The sequence below is a fragment of the Aulonocara stuartgranti genome (assembly GCF_965226115.1).
Source record: "Aulonocara stuartgranti genome assembly, chromosome: 14".
Lineage (NCBI taxonomy): Eukaryota > Metazoa > Chordata > Actinopteri > Cichliformes > Cichlidae > Aulonocara > Aulonocara stuartgranti.
In genome coordinates this window covers 17,995,455-18,013,736 of record NC_138950.1, presented here as the reverse complement: position 1 = coordinate 18,013,736, position 18,282 = coordinate 17,995,455, and the positions used below count along the sequence as shown (strand labels likewise).

Genomic DNA, 18,282 nt, shown 5'->3' with positions numbered 1-18,282 from the left:
TAACATGCTCTAAATGCTTTCTTCTAAAAAGATCTTCTTAACTGGAAAGAAATGGTTACGTCTTTTAGTTTTAATTCATCATACCCATAGGTAAGTGTAAATTTTTCTGCCCCTTGCAATCACTGAATGTTTATATGTGTGTGTCTGGACAAGTCTTAAGTTGTTCCTAGACAGAGCCAATACTATTAGGCAGGCTCTGACCTCTCTTAATTAAAGGGTCAGAAGGTCATAAACATTTAGGAGTCAATCATTAGCCCTGCAGACTAAGAAAGACAGTAATGCTGCTGTTTATAATTCCACTGTTACTGTCTTGAGGATGTTTTAAGATAGGATCTAGCTTAGACTTTCGCAACAGCACCAGTTCACACAGAGCGTCTTGTGTGTAGAGACAAAAATATGCCATCCAAGGTTTGTTAGGCCAGCAGTCGCTGAGGGGTCTGCACTGGAATCATCAACAGGCAATAATGTCGTCCAGGAGCAAGCCTACATTCTTAATTCAAATAATGAGGGACACCATTAAGCTACCTCATCAGAATTTCATAGACTGAACCTTGACCTCATTTGTGTCTCATATTTGTCCAACCTCTGCCTCTTTTTCTCTCAGGATGCCTCAGCAGCCTCAGAATGACAGAAATACAAGAGTTTTATCAGTTTTGGGTTAGGAAATGTCAGTAGAGTCAGAGAGGCCACAAAAAGGTCAACGTAAAGAAAAATAAGGACAAGACAGCAGACAAACTGGGGTGCGAGAGAGTCTAAAGGAGTTGCTCTTCCTGTTTTGCATTTTGAGGGTTCTCAATTCCCATCACGCTTCACAAATTAGCTGCAGGGTCTGGATGGCTTCCACAAAGGCCATGGCAACAGTGTTACTAGGCAAGGGTAGATTTCTTTCAAGCTGTCAGATAAGGTAGATAGAGTGAGGCCAGATGGGATGAGAAAACATATTCCTGCTCTTGATTATTGGCACGTGCAGAACAAATTTGTAAATGTAACACAGAGCGGTCTGCCAGCGAGTCTAGCAAGCTCCAAAGTGGCGAATGCTGCTAAGCAAGTGATGGTACTAACAGGTTCTGAATTTAACATGGAAAATTGTCAAACATGCTGAGTGAGCTGACTGATTCACTAGAGTGGATCTTTCTACTAACAATTGTATCAACAGTCTGAAACATTTGTTCTCTGTGCGAAGGGACAGATAGCTCAGATGTGCTCCCACCTTTCAGAGCTCGGCCTTAATTAAAATACTGATATTTTATTGTGTTCTTTATTCTTTATACAAAAGCCTGAGAGGCAGATTCCATCTTGAGGATCTTAGCATTCTACAGCAGCTTCGCCATGGGCTTAATTTCAGCCTGACTGGGATCATGACCCTTTGAAAAATTGTCAGACAGGATTTAATATCAGTGGCTAAAAGTGACTCATAAATTGTGATTTCTTTTGGCTGTGATGGTGAATCTTTTACTTATTGATGTGTGTGCACTGCAGAAATAAGAATTTTTGCAAAATTTTTTAAAGCTGGTACAAGTAATACATGCTCTGGAAAGGTCACACATGTCAGCCTATAATCTTCTGCTCATATTGAATTGGTCTGACACCTACTGACTGGAAAGCATCAACCCATTCAGCTGCACAAACTGCACTGCAAAAACTAGCATTTGATATGTTTGCTTCTGGGGATGTCAGTGCTACTAGTCTGGATTGCCATGAATTTTGTACTCCAATTTTAAATTTTCCTTTTGTGTCACCATCATGTTTAGGAAGTCTCTCCAAAACTATTGGATGGGCTGCCACTGAACTTGAGATGAATGTCTTTCGGTGGATGAAGTGAATTCTATTTTTAAGTTGCTCCTGATTGCATTGCTCCATTCACTTTCTCACTCACTCATCTCGCTGTGAGTGGTCAGCAAGTCTTAAGTGTTCTTTAAGTGCAAGTCCATAACATGCCTCACAAATTTGCATTACGTTATGTGTGAACACAGAGTTAGGAAAGGAGCAATAGATAAAAGTATGCTAAATGCTAAATGTTTTACCCCCATATATACTGTTTAAATGCAGTTGCTGCAGACTACAGTAAGAATAAAAAACTGAAAAATGCATTATTCATAGATTACTGAGTAGAATTCAGCTACCAGATGTTTAAACTTCCGTCTTGTTCAGGGAAAACCTTAAGTTTATCCAGGCACCTTCCTGGAAAACAAATAAAATGTATGACACATAAATATTTGGGTTAGTGTTCTGAATGGTAATGTGTTTCCCTGTACACAGAAGGAGGCTGATGCTTTGTTTTTGTTCCTCTGTGAAAGCTCTGTCCTGACTGGTGTGCATTGTCTCCTGGAACACTTTGCACTCAGTATCCACAGCAAACAATTAAGTTGGAACTGGGCATGTTGTTTTTGTTAGTAGATGAAGACCAGTCTATTACAAGTCATGATCTGCTTAAAAAAAAACTTAAGGGAACAATTGACTCATATGTCACATTTTAAAGAAAGAAATAGTCAAGTTGAAAATCTTTACTGATAAAAGACAATGTAATTTATTGAGAGCAATAAGATGTCACTGGAAATACAAAATCATCAACCTTTTAAGAGCAAGATTCAAAATCAGCCCAAAAAAGCTAACACCAAACCTCTGATCCTCTGCTTAGTAATGTTTCGTTTCATCTGAGCTCGCTGGGTCCTCTGGTATTTAATTTAATTTGGCATAATGTGCTTTCTTTTGATCAACATAGTACATAGTACTCTGTAATTGTTCCTCAAAAGCTCATGTTGCAATGGAGGCCTCAGATTCTCTCTCTGCTATGTTAAGCCTTTACTGCACATTTTCTCCCATTCGCAAGATCACAATATGCATTAGATCTCCCCAGTACAAGTGCCTTTTGCCAAACCCACAATGCTCTGACATGAGGACTATGTCAAAAGGTGAAAGAACTGTACTCTAGCTCCTTTGATCACAGTATGTAAGTTTTACTCTTGCTGTAGACCTTTGGATATTTTTGGATGCAATGTCATAAGCTTTCATTTGTTGTTGCCACTTTAGAGGATATTGCAGTTGAGAGTTACACTCTTCCGCATCATTAATCGCAAAAAATAAGATCAACTGGCAGATGGTGATTTGTATCATAAAGCAAATAAAAGGGAGAGTACTCAGGCGCTTCACTGGTTGTGCAGTTATGGGTGTGTACGACTTTGTTTACATAGCCACTGCAATTTCCCTTTTTTCCTTATAAAGTCAAGTCAAGTCAAGTCAAGTCAACTTTATTTGTCAATTCTGCCACATGTGCAGGACATACACAGAATAGAAATTGCGTTACTCTCAAACCCTAGTGATTAGAAAAATGCAAATAAAATAATTAAAAAGTAAAAATTTAAATAAATACAATACAATTTTACGTATAACAAAAAAAAAAAGCTATGCAATATACAATATACAATATTCAAGTAAGAAGGCATAGTGGTGCAAAATAGGCAAATAGTGCAAATGGAGATTTAGTAGTGTACGGTAAGAGATAGTGTAACAACAAAGTCTTATGAGGTCCAATGCTTAAGCAGTCCAATGCTCCACAAAGTGACTGGAGCAGGCCAGTGAGTGCGTCAGAGAGTGAGTGTGTGTGTGTGTGTGACAGAGTTCAGTGAGACCGTGGTGGAGAAGAGGGGAGAGGGGGGCAGAATCGGGAGGGAGTTTAGCTTCCTGACAGCCTGATGGATGAAGCTGTCCTTCAGTCTGCTGGTCCTGGCCTGGAGACTCCGCAGTCTCCTCCCTGACGGCAGCAGCTTGAAGAAGCTTTGCATTGGGTGCGTGGGATCAGCCGCTATGCAAAGGGCTTTTTTAGTGAGACGGGTGCTGTAAATGTCCTGGAGGGAGGGGAGAGAGACACCAATGATCCTCTCTGCAGCTCTCACTATGCGTTGGAGGGTTCTATGGCAGGACGCATTGCAGGCTCCAAACCACACAGTGATGCAGCTCGACAGGATGCTCTCGATGGTGCCTCTGTAGAAAGTGTACATGATGGGGGCTGGAGCTCCTGCTCTTCTTAGTTTGCGGAGAAAGAAGAGACGCTGCTGTGATTTCTTGGCCAGTGCTGTGGTGTTGTACGTCCAGGAGAGATCCTCTGTGATGTGCACACCCAAGAACTTGGTGCTGCTCACTCTCTCCACAGACGCTCCGTCAATGGTCAGAGGAGCATGTTGGGTGTGCATTCTCCTGAAGTCCACAACAATCTCCTTCGTCCAGGGCATTGATAGCAAGATCCAATTAAATCTTTCTGTTGCGTTCCACTCTGAGTGAAAAGAAGTTGTTTGTTAATTTGCAATGCTTTAATCTTTCTGCACCTGCCCGAATAGCTGGTTCTCAAATTCTTCACCATCTAGTCTTTTTTTTAGCAGGAAAGCCAAAGGATAAAGAAAAAAGGGAGAACATATCAATTATAAATCCTTGTATGGTTTCCACCCAGACATCTTCAGGTGGGGGACATGGGATATGGCAGGGTCCTGAAACTGCACTTGCAAGAACTCAGTCTGTGTTATTTTTATATCTGGCTCGCTTTGTGCAGTTATCTCTTGAATGTGTAGGCTAATAGCTGTAATAGCTGAGATCAAGTCCAAGTGCTTTTGAGTCTAAACTGCACTAAGTATGGAACCTAATACTTCAGGGGAGCACTGTTCTTTACATGGACAGCCCATACTCACAGATTTACAGGACAGGAAGTCTGCATCTGTACAGAATGTCAGAGTTCTGTTAAAATCACACAGCTCGGTCAACCAGTGATGCCCTGTGACTTCAGTTTAGCTGTGCTCAACACATAAGTGACAGAGTTATTATCACTGCCTCTAAACTGTCTGTAACGGCCCATGTGAGTGCTAGAAATACCAGATGGCAATAGCTGTAATGGAAAAAAGGCTGCTGGTCCTATACAAGTTCAAGGGAAAATAGCCTCCTTTCTTGACCTCTGTAATTGCGCTGCCGCCAAATTCATAGTCTTAGTCTGTTTTTCTTTTCACACTGAATAAAAATATAATTGATTTTGTAAATTTTGGTCATTCAATGTTACAAATGGGAGAATTAGCCGTAGCACTGTCCACTAGTTCTTTGGCTAAGCCTTCAAAATCACGAGTCATTTTTCTGTTTCATTCAATATCTCCTCATAGACACTAATAGTGGTCTTTGTACTATGTACATACTCACTATTACTGGAACTGGAATCTCATCAGCCCTATTATTTTAGCCTTTGGATCATAAAGTTTAAGGTTAGTCTTGATACACACTGATAAGGGGATTTCTCACCCACTGGCAGCTTTCATATCCAGCAACTCTTCTTTACAAACAAGGCATTTTCAGCTGTACCATTTGTGTTTCGTGTAAGGCTTGTATGATTTAGACAGTCGTTCCCTTTGTTTTGTGACTGGGGATTTTTTAATACTCCTTCTCTCACTTTGTGGGGACTTACATGAGTGCTGGGGGAGCTAAGCTTTGGTTTTGGGTCATTTTGGGACTTTTTTGCTTTTTTTTTTGAGGTCATGACATGTCCCTTATTCATAAAGTCTTTCAGCTACCCGGCAGGTTCTGTATCCTTCTCTGCACCTTTTTACCTAGTGTACATCACCACCAAATATGATCAATTTGTTCCTGCTGACAGACCTCCTTAAAGGCACCTTAGTTTTCTTTGGATTTTCTCTCACACTGGATATTTGCAACAGTGATCTGTAAACTCCCTGACTGCAATATTACCTTCCTCTTTTTTGTAAATACCCAGTTTTATTTAGTTAGTTATCTAAACAGGTTTCATTAGAAAATTATTTTCTTTTTACTCTGTGCCATATTTTCAAACTTGCTCTGTACGTAGTTCTTTGTATGTGGCTTTAATCTTTAGAGCCCTCTCACTTTCATTGTACAAAGCAACAGTAATCCAGCACTACTGCTCTCATTCTGCAGCTCCACCCTCATCTCAGCCCTGACATCATCATTTGACAAGCTTGCCGTGATGGAGTGGAGGTCCTGGCTTTGAACTAAGTCGTTACACTACTTACTTGGTCCATGCACACATTAGTCAGTTGTTGCCATCTGCGCTGTCGGTAAAGCTGCACAGACTCTCTTTAACTCCCACACCTTGCTCTGTCTACTTCACTCGCTTCTTCTGCAGAATTGGCAGTAATGTGTCGTTGACAGCTTATTTTGGCCCCTCACGGCAACTAAAATAATGTGTAAACAGAATAATAAATAAACAAATAAAGCTTTATACGAAAAAGTACATTGGCAGATATTTGGGCGTAAAAGAAAACACACTTTACAGTTGCCACACATGTGGTGTAAGGTTTACCACGGTGTCTCCAGATTCTTTTATAGCTGTGTTCAGTGTGGACCTGCTCCCATCTGTGGGGCATCAGAGGTGCCAGTTCTGGTGTTCTCTGGCAAATGGCTCTGCCATTCAGACTGTATGGTGCTGGACTATCACACTAAAGGATGATGGGCCTTCATGCCACCCTAACGGAGTCTAATTTTGGTAAGAAGCATCCACAAGAGCAGCCTACTGGAGGTCATTTTGTAGGTCTCTGGCAATATTTGCTCTCTTCCTCGCTGTACAAAGAAAGAGCTATTATTATAAAGGAGGAGGCCTCTGATCGGGTATCATGCTTTACAGATGGCTGTAGACACTCACTGTTGACCTCCCCTGACCTCCTTCCTGCATACCAAAAACAATCTGAACCAATAATTTTAAATTTGTATTCAACCTATAAGACCTGTTACCACTGACTTTCACTCTAATTCTTTTTAAATTTCGTATACTTCAGCCTTTTCTCCCTGTTTCCCTTCTTCAAGAATGGCTTCTTAAAAGCCACAGGTGCTCTGAGACCATTTCTGATGAGGCTTTGGTGAACAGTAGATGGCTCAATTAAAAGGCTAGATGCATGTCTCAAGTCCTGTGTTAGATTCTTTGATGGATTTTTCCAGTTTCTTCATGAAATAAATTTAATTTACTGTTCATTTGCTCTTTGGCAGTCTCCTTGTTTGTGCAATAATATTCTTTTACACATGTCAAACTGTGTTTTTATTTATAAAATCAAAGAAACAAAAAGAAACTGAAACAAACTGTGTTTTAGCAGTAACAAAGGGCGTAAAGATATAATTAAAAATTGGCTCATGCGAACCCAGCCCAATTTTTACTCTTTAAGTGTGCGCGTGTGTGTGTGTGTGTGTGGGGGGGGGGGATATATGTGTGTATTCACATCATTTATGTTAATGAGAGTGTGGGGAGTGAGTTGGAGGGTGGGGTTGGCTGCTTTTAACTATGTAAAGCACTTTGTGCTACATTTTTTTGTATGAAAAGTGCTTTATAAATAAAGACTGATTGATTGATTGATTGATTGATTGATTGATTGATTGATTGATTGATTGATTGATTGATTGATAAGTTTTCATTATGTGTAGAGACAACACTAGTTCCCTTGTTTGGTTAGGCCTTTTTTATGTAATGTTTGAATCATTCAAAGATCAGTGTTAAGTGGCTTAACACACACAAAAAAACATTCCTCTATAAATGAACAGGTATAAGAACTGGACTGAGAAAAAAATAGCCAATGTAAAAACAAAAAAAAACAAAAACAGAAAAAAACAAATTGCTGAAAGACCTTCAGAAAAAAAAAAAAAAAAAAAACCACTTGCTAGCATTCACTCCAGTAATTATCTCCACGATTAACCTCCTAAGACCCGAACTCTTCCATGGCATGCATTTTTAATTTCTCCTTGATATTTGGGCATGTTGGGACCTGATGAATGTAAAAACAAAAAATTTCCAGATTTGGTTTTTTTTACCTGTTTTTTGTTTCTGAGAAAAATTTGATCCACATATGAGGACATATGTTTAAAATTTCGATAGAACGGTGGCAGCATGATGTCCTTGTAAGTGGATATCCCTCCCTTGTAGAGCAGAATTTATTATTTTGGTCTAGACATCCCAAAATGTGATGTCCACATATGTGGACGCCTGGTCCTAGGATGTTAAGATTTGTCATGAATGCATACACACATACACAGAATCCCAAGGTGAAAAGACCGTTAAGCACAGTTGTAATACCCAGTATTATATATGTTATTATTACCCTGAATGATGATCATACCTTGAGTGACATATTCCTGAAACCAGTCCCGAGATGTCTGGGCATGTCCGTGCACCCTGTTGTGTAGTAAATTGTTATTAGATTAAAAACACCCTCATATTACCACTCATCTATCCATAACAATCACAGATTAATGATTTATCTAAGACATAAAATTCATGCAAAATAAAGTTTTAGAGGTGTACATAGTCATTTCTTCTTTATGATCTTTTTGGTCTGTGGATAATCCGCTTCTAATGACTGCATTTGGGCTAGCGGTGCCTAGAACTGGGAGTTGTCAGTTATTCTAAGGGAAAGGAAGGCGTATAATATTCTAGTGCATGATACATTACATTGAAAAAAAATCCAAGGTGATGGAAAAAAAAGTGGATCACTGGATAACTCAGTAAATCTTTTAAATCATTTCTCAAAAGAAGCCATTTATTCTCAAACCTCATACACAAGAAAGTAACTTAGACATTATTCATTTCTTCCTATAACAGTTTGAGAAGAATTATGCAGGTGAGTTTTTAGTATCCTGATTCATGCACAAAATAAATCAAACCTCTGCACTGGCATGAAGATCATGAACTATGAGTCTGATGACATATTTGCTAAGGTGAATCAGATCCACCATTTTTAACTGCTGTCACAGATAAGCACCTTCGTGGCACTTAGAACTAAGAGATAATATACAGGAGTACACATTAGATCAAGATCCATCACTAACAGGTGACTTTTGGATCAAAACAACATATTAGTCAATGTGGTGAAATGAGAAGCTGAAAAGCCACAAGACATAGCTCATTCACATTAAAGACTCAGTATGCAACAAGGTCATCTAGCTTACTAACATGCAGAGTACAGATATCTACATTCTGTGTTCAGGGTTACGTGGGATTCTCCACGATTTGTTTTTAGAACTGAACAAACCTCTTGGATGAGAAGTGAAACATCTTCACAAATGTAAAGGAGTCCTGGTGCCTTTTTTCAGCCTCAATATACTTTCAAGGAAGAGAGTGATACAACAGAGCTGTGGTTGTACTGTAAAGTTATAAAGGAACCAACGTTTGTTATGGTTTTAGTCAACTTTCCAAACATAATTGAGTTAATGTGCCATTATCAGAATGGGAAGTTGCATTTTACATATGCAGCTAGCAACCTTGAAAACCTGCATTGAAAAAACTCTCTATGAACACTATTTATATTACACATACTTCACCACTGGAGAAATTGTTCCTATAAATTTGCTGCAAACATAAAGTTATTTAGGTTAATGAATTTTTACCCACTATAATTGAATTCTGTCACTTCAGCGTTATTATGTTGTCAGTCTACTGGATCCCTGAAGACTACAAAAATCAATGGCTGATTTTCCATGCAGTATTTATTGGATAACTGTTGATGGTGTCTTTTTTAAGGCTGGCGTGCAGAGACATGGATGTCTTCATGGACAAGGATTTCAGTATGACTGGCAACACAAGTCATGAAACATCACGAGCAAGAATAGAAGGAAACAAAGACCAAGGACTCAACCACAGCGACCCCTTGGACATGTTCATAGGCATAGAGCTCCTTCAGCGATACAAGCCTCTCTTCCTGCCTCTGTACTGCCTTGTAGTGGTAGTAGCTGTTGTTGGAAACTCCTTCCTTTTGGCTTGCATCCTGGCTGACAAGAAACTCCACAATGCCACCAACTTTTTCATCGGTAACTTAGCAGCAGGTGACCTGTTGATGTGTTTGACTTGTGTTCCGCTGACAGTGTCTTACGCCTTCGACAGCCATGGCTGGGCTTTTGGAAGACCTTTCTGCCATTTGGTTCCCTTGCTGCAGTGTGCCACAGTCTTTGCATCAGTGCTTTCACTTACTGCTATTGCTGTGGACCGCTATATTGTTGTAGGTAAGGGACTTGACATTACCATTACTGATTAGCAGTAATTTACTGTACGTTCAAAAGTTAACCTTACTATATTCCAAAATGTGTTTTCTGTAATGCGAAATGCAAATTGACCACACACAGATTTAGTCTCCTGATACTGAGATGACCAAGCTAAAATAATTAGAGACTTCTCTAATTTTTACACACTTCTATACATGGCCACTTTAATTTCGGTATGAAATAACATCCTTATTGTTTTTACCTAATATATACTATATCTGTATTTTTTCCTTGTCTCAGCTCATCCGGTACGGAGGAGGATTTCTGTGTGGGGTTGCGGTGCAGTGACTTTGGGTGTCTGGCTTTTATCTTTGGCCCTGGCCGCACCTCCATCGTACTACACAGACTACCTGGACCTGCGGCCCACGGGCATTGACCTGGTAGTGTGTGAAGAATTCTGGCCAAATAGTGGCAATCTGCGGCTTCTCTACTCTTGCTTCATTTTAATAACCTCGTATATGATCCCACTGCTGTCAGTTAGCGTATCCTACTGTGCCATTACTATCAGTTTGAAGCGCTATTCAGTGCCTGGGGAGCCATCAAACAGTCAGCAGCGCTGGAGCCAAAGGAGGAAGAAGACGTTCTCTCTGCTGGTGGCCTCAGTGCTGGCCTTTGCCCTGTGTTGGCTGCCTCTCCAGGTGATTCAAGACATTGATGAATTCTAACCATTACTCCATTAATCCTTATCTATAGGCATTAGACAAAGAAAGTAACATTTTTCTATATGTATCTGTTCGAAACTCATAACCTCAATAGCAGCAAAATGATGCAAAACTGCAGGTTTAACTACTATTAGGATGATTCAGTTTTATGCATCATTAACTATGGAAACCCAACATCAGATATTTGTGTCCACAAAGCCAATATTATGTCCACAATGAGCCATGTAAAAGGCTAACACATTAGGATTTCATTGTCACATTATTGAACTGGAAGGAAAAGTTGACACTGCAATATGGCTGCAAACACTCAGAGCCTTGTTTCACTAAAAGCACTTTGCGTGCACTGCTTAAATGCAGATCGTAAGTGTTGGTAGAGTCGCATTTCTAAAGTCAATGTTGCATGCAAATTGATAAATTCGTGGCTTCTGCAAGGCTCCTTCATGACTTAGGAGAAGGGTATTTGTCATGGCTAGTGAAACGTGTCCAAATGAGTCAAAAGTGAAATGATCTGGTTTTATAAATTGCAGTTGGCATGTTGCAAATCCTGCTGCTAAACACCGAAACTTAACTTGTGACGTGGAATGATTTAGTATTAGCGTTCAACCAAATCTAATTATGCTGGCAAATTTCACATTTCTGAAATCCATTACCACAGTTCAAGCTGCCTTCTAATTTGTGATTTTCTAGGCAGAAAGAGAGGAGCAGCTTGGTCAGACTTTTTCAAAAATGTTCCTAATAGTTTAAGAAGTCAGTGCTGATTCGATGCAATAACAACTTTTTCCATTGTGTTTTGTAGGTGCTGAACCTGTTGCTGGACTTGGACCCGGACTTCCATATTATGGGCAAGCGCTACATAAATGTCTTACAAGTATGTTGCCACTTAGTGGCTATGAGTTCTGCATGTTACAACCCTTTCATTTATGCCTCACTGCACAGCAAGGTGCGAATGCACCTCAAAGGTTATCTCTGTCCTTGCCATAACCACCAGAGAAGGATGGTGGAGAGATCCAGTTGAACCCACAATGCGACTGTAGCAGCTCTTGATATGCAGAGCCCATTCTTATCCGCAAGCTAGCACCTGCACCCCAGCATGAGCGTTAATGTCTGAGACATCCAGGAGAATACAATGAGGCTGTTCAAAATTTATTTAAACCATTTTCTTCATGCTTTACCAGCATGTTGTGACGTCATGGCATTTAGTCCTTTCTTGTAGCATCTCCAAAGGTAGTAGCTAAAAAAAAAACAACTAAAAAAAACACTGCTTACAAAGAAATCCAATGATGGTAAAGAAAAAGAAGACCAGTGAAGAGTCCACTGGGATCCCTGTGTTGTGCTTAGATGGCAGTGCTGCAGAGGCTACGCAGACGCTGCAGCTTTGAAAAGGCCAGCGGGGGTATAAACAGTATTCAGCTGTAGCAGACTTATGCTTGAGCTTGAGATCATGGGTGTTAACTCTGGTTACATGGACCGGTTTGCTTAAACATTAAACACTTGACTTCAGGGAGCTGACCGTACAGTGAACTCCTCAAACCAGACGTGGATCAGGAAAATACTAATGATGGTTTTATGTTGTCCACAGAACTGAATGTCATTCAATTATTTACATATATTATTGGATAACAAATTGCTGGCTATTTTTAGGTTTATTAAACGTAATTAGGTGGTACAGTCTAAGTGTGTTGTATGTGTAAATAAATATATATTTGTGTTTTTGCATACATGCTGTATGCAGTCTCTTCATTTTCTGCAGGTCAAAACCACAGTATATGCAATAATGATAAAAATGCATCTTACTGTATATGACACCTTGCAGCAGTATTGGAAATTGTCTTCAATTACATCTTATCAATACCAAATTAATAAAGGATTTACTTGAGTGAGAGCTCATAGTTAAATGTTAAGCGCTCTGGCTCTACCTGACAAAAGAGACTGGCACAATAATTAATTATTAGATAATTAAAGCACAGACAAAAACAATAACTGTAAAGCATTACTCTGCTGATGCCGTTCTCATTGACTTGCCATCAAGTATGATTAATGCTTTCATAGGCTGGGTATGAAGACTCACCAGAGGACATGCTAATGTGCTCTAAATTGCAAGCAAGCAGAATTAATTTTTTTCATTCGGTTAAAGCTAAAGCTAAAATTTTCATTGATGCTAATTTCTGTCTATGTAGATCTGTCTAGAGCTCTCTATTTGGACAGATAAATGAATGGATAGATAGATAGATAGATAGATAGATAGATAGATAGATAGATAGATAGATAGATAGATAGATAGATAGATAGATAGATAGATAGATAGATAGATAGATAGATAGATAGATAGATAGATAGATAGATAGATAGATAGATAGAGTGCATCAAATGCAATAATGCAGGGTAAAATGTCCATCAACAAATCTAATCAGCCCATTCAAAAATAGCAAACACCATTTGCTCAAACATATCCAGTGAACCTTTAGTGCAAACTAATGAGCCACCGCTCCCCAGCTAATGCTCGCTGATGCCAACTGTCACCTTTTAACAATCAAATTACTTTGCTGTCTGTTGCTTGGCAGCTTGGTTGGCTTTTCTCTCTAAGTAAACCTTGAGACTGCATTCACCCCTACTCAATTGGATTTTTGTCCTGATGCTTTTTTCTGAAAGGGTTTAAAATAGTTATTGTTGTTAAAAGTGATTTTGTTTGTTTGTTTGCTTGTTTGTATTTTTTTAACTGAATTTCATCTCTTTCCGCCAAATGCCCTATTGCTACACATAATAGACACTTGCAGATCCCACCCCCACTCTGTGTGTTGATGGCAGCAATGTTCCTTACCTGAATGTATTTATGTCATTGTCAATGTAAACTTTGGTTATATAGATGATAAGACAGTACTTCATCAGATGTGGACATGGGTTTCCCCACTAAAAATCTATTATTTTAATGAGTGTTCCACAACAAAAGAATATTAAAAAATATACCCTTGCCAACCATAAAGATACCTTCATGACGTACCAGTGTGAAAGTGTGAATAGTATGAGTCATTTCAAGTATTCTCTTGTAAACTGTAAATTATGCTGGTAAGCTATGAGTGTGCAAAAGCTGCTAACATTTCCACTTTATTTATCTGTGACTAAGTCAATGAAGAAAAAAAGACACTGAACTGTGGCTTTATATGTTCATTTCATTTACTGAACAACCATGCATGTGCAAGCAGAGTAATGGGTGGAAAACCAGGTCTTATGTATTTAAGCCAATTTCAAAAATTCCATGTTTTGGTTGTTGTGTTTTGCTATTGTTGAATTTTTAAAAAATGACAATTTCTGTGCCATTTCTCACAACTATGTACTTCAACATGTTGTACATTATAAAATAACAGCCTGAAATGCGGTGAAGTGAACTATGGTAAGACTCATTGGATGATGTTTGTTTGTTCATAGAATCAATACATTAGAACTGACAGTAATATTAATTTGTGTTTAAGAAGACACACACACACACACACACACACATTTGACCATAGTTTTCAGACCCTAAGGCGCACCGAGTTATAAGGCGCATTAAGCGAAACAAAACAGTCAGATAAGTCAAACTTTACTCAACTTATTCTTCTTGTTTCCTCCACTTCCGTACCATTAATTCATTAATCTTGAATTCTCTCGCAGCTGCTCTATTCCTATGTTGTTGCAGTATATTAATGACTAACCTCGTATTGTGGATGGATTATCTCAGTTGTTCTCCTGACTGAAATTTGGTCCGATTACAGCATCCTCCCATGAGATTGCATTTTTCCATAACCATCGGGAACCCTCACGTTAACTTTTATCGAGTGGAAAAAAGTTAGCGTTCATCTTCCAGTTTCACTGTTTATGTTATGCTAACATAGCTGTGTCGCTATTGATCACGTAGCACATCATTATGTACCAGTTAACCCAACTTCAGTAACCCTAAAAAAGTCACTGCTGTTTAGTTTTCTGTGTTCATTTATGTTGGAAGTGATAGTAGAGCTGTACGTTTTAATTTTTTCAGAAATCTCTCAGTCAGAACAAGGCATATCATGTTTAGGTGGAAACTAGCGAGCTAACTTCCTGCTAACTTCTAACTCCGTTAAATTTAAAAAAATCTGTTTTCATGAAGGCCTGGATGTTAAACGTAATTGTTACACCTGGTAAAGCAGCTACACTAATCATTTTATTAAAGATGAAAGAATTTAGACAGTTTGTAACTCTCAGTGATGCCGCACTGTTCGTTTGACTTTGGGACCTGAAAAGGACGGAGTTTTGGACCCAGATTACTCCGCGAGGCTCCTGACTACTGCTGCCGTAATGCTCCAAGAATCCATTAAGCGGTGCGGCTTCATAGCTTACCAAAGTTGTACTAAAACATTTTTTGACAGATTTTTGAGCCCGTGTACCACATAAAATTGGTTCGAGGTCAATAAGCACAACCAGAATTCATACATAAGGTGTTCCAGTTTATAAGACACAGTATCAATTTTTGAGAAAATTAAAGGATTTTAAGAGCGCCTTACAGTGCGGAAAATATGGTAAAAGTGTGTATTTTTTAGTAAGTATAGTTAGTCATTAAAAAATGTGCATTTTTTGTATGACTATTTTTATACTTACTGCAAAAGACTCCTGTGAAAAACTAAGTATATCCCATGATTCAATATCTTGCAGAACCTCATTTGCAGCAACTTGAAGTGAAGTTTCATAAATTTCTTAAATTTGCATGTGCTTTTTCCTGTCCCTTTTTCACATGATCGTACATGCTTGATGTTTTCTTAGGTACACATACAACAAGCTCATGGGCACCAGTCCTAGACCTCTGCCATGTACTCTACCTTTACACAAATTTCTACTTTTTGTCTTTTCATCCACTGACACTGCTAATAGAGTGTTCTTTTGTGAATACTTTTGCTAATTGACATCACGTATTGTTTTCTTTCGTAAGTTCTCTGTATGTGACCAAGTTGTTTTTCTGTGTCTCAGTGAACAAAGCTTTGTGTATTGATCTTCGGTTGGTATGGTCATTTTTGTTGTGCGTCACTGTGGTTGGACATAATTAATCCAGTTTCTGCAAAACATTTTAGCATGCCGTGTAGTGACACTTGGGAAACTTTCAGTCTAGCCATGATGTGATTTAGAGAAAGTCCCTTTTCCTTCAGAATGACAATTGGACATTTGAGACTTTCACTGAGTTCTAATGTTTCTCCATTACCGCACTGCCACTTAGACTTTGCTGTTGTTTCCTCTTTTACTTATACATCTCTTACGCCATGTATCCACAGTTGTTGACTTGCTGATTTGGGCTATTTTTCTCATCACTGTCTCGTAACATCTGTGTCACATTAGTTAATCAGTAGATTAGACAAACAGATAAATTGTAGTTAAATAATTCACAGTTCCTCTTTTCGGTCTTTCTGTTTCATGAGGCATAGGTAATTCTAAGCTCAATGCACATCCTAATTGGCTACAACATAGTGCACATAGTGTTAGTGCACTAAAAACCGTTACTGGGCTTTGCTAAAGTATACAGCTACAGTTAACTTATACATCACCGCTGCTCTGTTGCGTTGCTCTGCTGTACTGTTTAGACTGGACAAAAGCCACAGAGCATGTGTTTAAGATTATTAAACATGGATTTTGCCCTTCTGTCATCCTCAAATCTTCCTAAGCAATTACGCAACATGGTCGATGCTTGAATGTGTGGGTTGGGGTAGTGCTACCCCAGTGTTTTAATGCTGACAACAAGATTAATCTGTTAGCCTTTATTTGCAGAAAACTGGCACCCACAGAGAGTAACTGTGACTTTAGGAAATGGAAGCTGTTAGCTATCGTGCTGGCTTTGGAAGATTGAAAGCACTGGAGGGTGCAAGGCAACCTTTTTTGGTCTGAGGAGTCTGGAATATATCTACTGTGTCAAGAGACCCAGCTCCCAGGCAGCCAAGTGGACATTATTTATGTGACTGTATTAAGCCAGAGAAACTCTCTTGTGCACACTCACATGTGACTAACCCTACAACTGCCTCCTGGTGTCAAAGAAGAATTCTTTCCACCTCTCACTTTTCGCAGCACGACTTTCATCTTCCTCATCTATGTAGTCATCTGTTATGTTTTGTTTTTGTAAATCATTTACCGTAGGCCGCAGTCACACAGGGTAAAGAGAAGTTGTAGGGTAATTCTGATTCTAACTGTGTAGTCCCCAACCAGCTGGTCACCTTGTTAAACTGGTTGCCAAGAAGGAAGTGCAGTAAATCCTTCTTGTGATTGCTTTTGTTGTTAGCAGCACATAGTTTGCATGGAAGAGGCCAACTTATCTGCAAGCTCTTGCCAGCTTCTCTCTGAACATTAGTGAAACTGAAACGTGTGGTTTAAACTGTAAAACGAGGTTGCTCGCCTCAACATTTAAAAAAAGAAAAATGCTATTGTTTCACTACTGCTCAGTGAGAAGTTGACGTATCTTCCATGCAATTACAGGGATTTTATGGCAACCCACTAGAAACCAAACAATTTCAAGGACTTTTTTGTTGCAGTATCCTGTACCTCTTTGCGATTAATTTTATCTAGTGACAACCATTAGCAACCATTTGCCAACAGGTCAGGAAATTCACATTTTTCCATTGCAACTGTGGTAACACACCGTTTCTAGGCCTGTGTGACTGGGAACATATGTATGTAGGATCTTTTAACTGCTTTTGTTCTGTTAATTGTGTCTTATTAACCAGTGTCAGTCTGCTGTGTATACAATGTGTGACCAAAAAGTTCTTCGAATGAGCCCTTAAAGATCATCTTCAGTGGTATGCCCAGACAGCTTCTGGCAGGGCTGTGTTTTCAGATTCTTCCACTCAACCTCCAAACTTTTCCTTGTTCCTTGTGTATAAAATGATGCCGGTGTTGTACACTGTTATGTATAACTAGCCTTTGTGGGCATTTTTGCCTCTTCTCTTGTGTAAATTGCTCCTCTGACTAATACTCATGTAAGATGTTTTTGCTTGCATGTAAAAGTTTGGATGCTTGGCTTTTATCTGATTTCCTGTATGATCTCTGGCTGTGCTTCAATTTTTCGGACCCTTGTTGTTACAGTTAAGATATGGACAATGGCTTCACACAAATATACATGAACAAGTCTCTGATGAGACAAACCCTCCTAAGTGTCATTCAATTTAATATGCTTCAGTGGATGTGATGCAGCACAAGTAAATCGCAAACTCTTTATTGTACAATTAATAACTTTGCTGTCTTCCTTTTCTAAAATATTTCAATTATCTTTTTTCTTTAAGGTCCACTCTTTAATAAGCAGAAATAGTTTTTAAAAAATAAAACAAAAACACAAAGACAGTACACTGTAAAAAAAAAAAAAAGAGTTTCATTATGAGAGCTTCTTTCTTATGAAATACAAAACATAATTAGCAGGACGTCTGCTGCGTTTCAGTAGAAATATTAATTATTAATCAGCTCATTAGGGTAAAAGGAAATTAAAAACTTCATTCTATTGAGTGCTCCGTTATATATGTCCAAAGACTCCAAATGCTTAAAATAAGATCTAAGTATAGCTTGTTGGTATAGTCCATTAAGACCAAGCCTGCATTACAATGCTATGAGTCATAACAGC

General features: G+C 38.9%; 1 protein-coding gene across 1 annotated transcript; it reads left to right on the top strand.

Annotated features, from left to right (window-relative positions):
- Positions 1 to 11,917, top strand: LOC309688060 (prolactin-releasing peptide receptor). The gene is made up of 4 exons (XM_082503492.1): positions 1 to 90; positions 9,506 to 9,984; positions 10,264 to 10,661; positions 11,482 to 11,917. The coding sequence occupies exons 1-4, from the start codon at positions 14 to 16 to the stop codon at positions 11,698 to 11,700; spliced, it is 1,173 nt and encodes a 390-aa protein (XP_082359618.1). The 5' UTR covers positions 1 to 13; the 3' UTR covers positions 11,701 to 11,917.
- The last annotated feature ends 6,365 nt before the right edge of the window (positions 11,918 to 18,282 follow it).

What these genes read in the sequence shown, in the direction of transcription:
- LOC309688060 (XM_082503492.1), top strand. Translation starts at nt 14, where the DNA reads ATGCTTTCTTCTAAAAAGATCTTCTTAACTGGAAAGAAATGGTTACGT. An exon ending in GGACCGCTATATTGTTGTAG is followed by an intron (nt 9,985 to 10,263) that starts GTAAGGGACTTG and finishes TCCTTGTCTCAG; the next exon opens with CTCATCCGGTACGGAGGAGG. An exon ending in TGTGTTGGCTGCCTCTCCAG is followed by an intron (nt 10,662 to 11,481) that starts GTGATTCAAGAC and finishes TGTGTTTTGTAG; the next exon opens with GTGCTGAACCTGTTGCTGGA.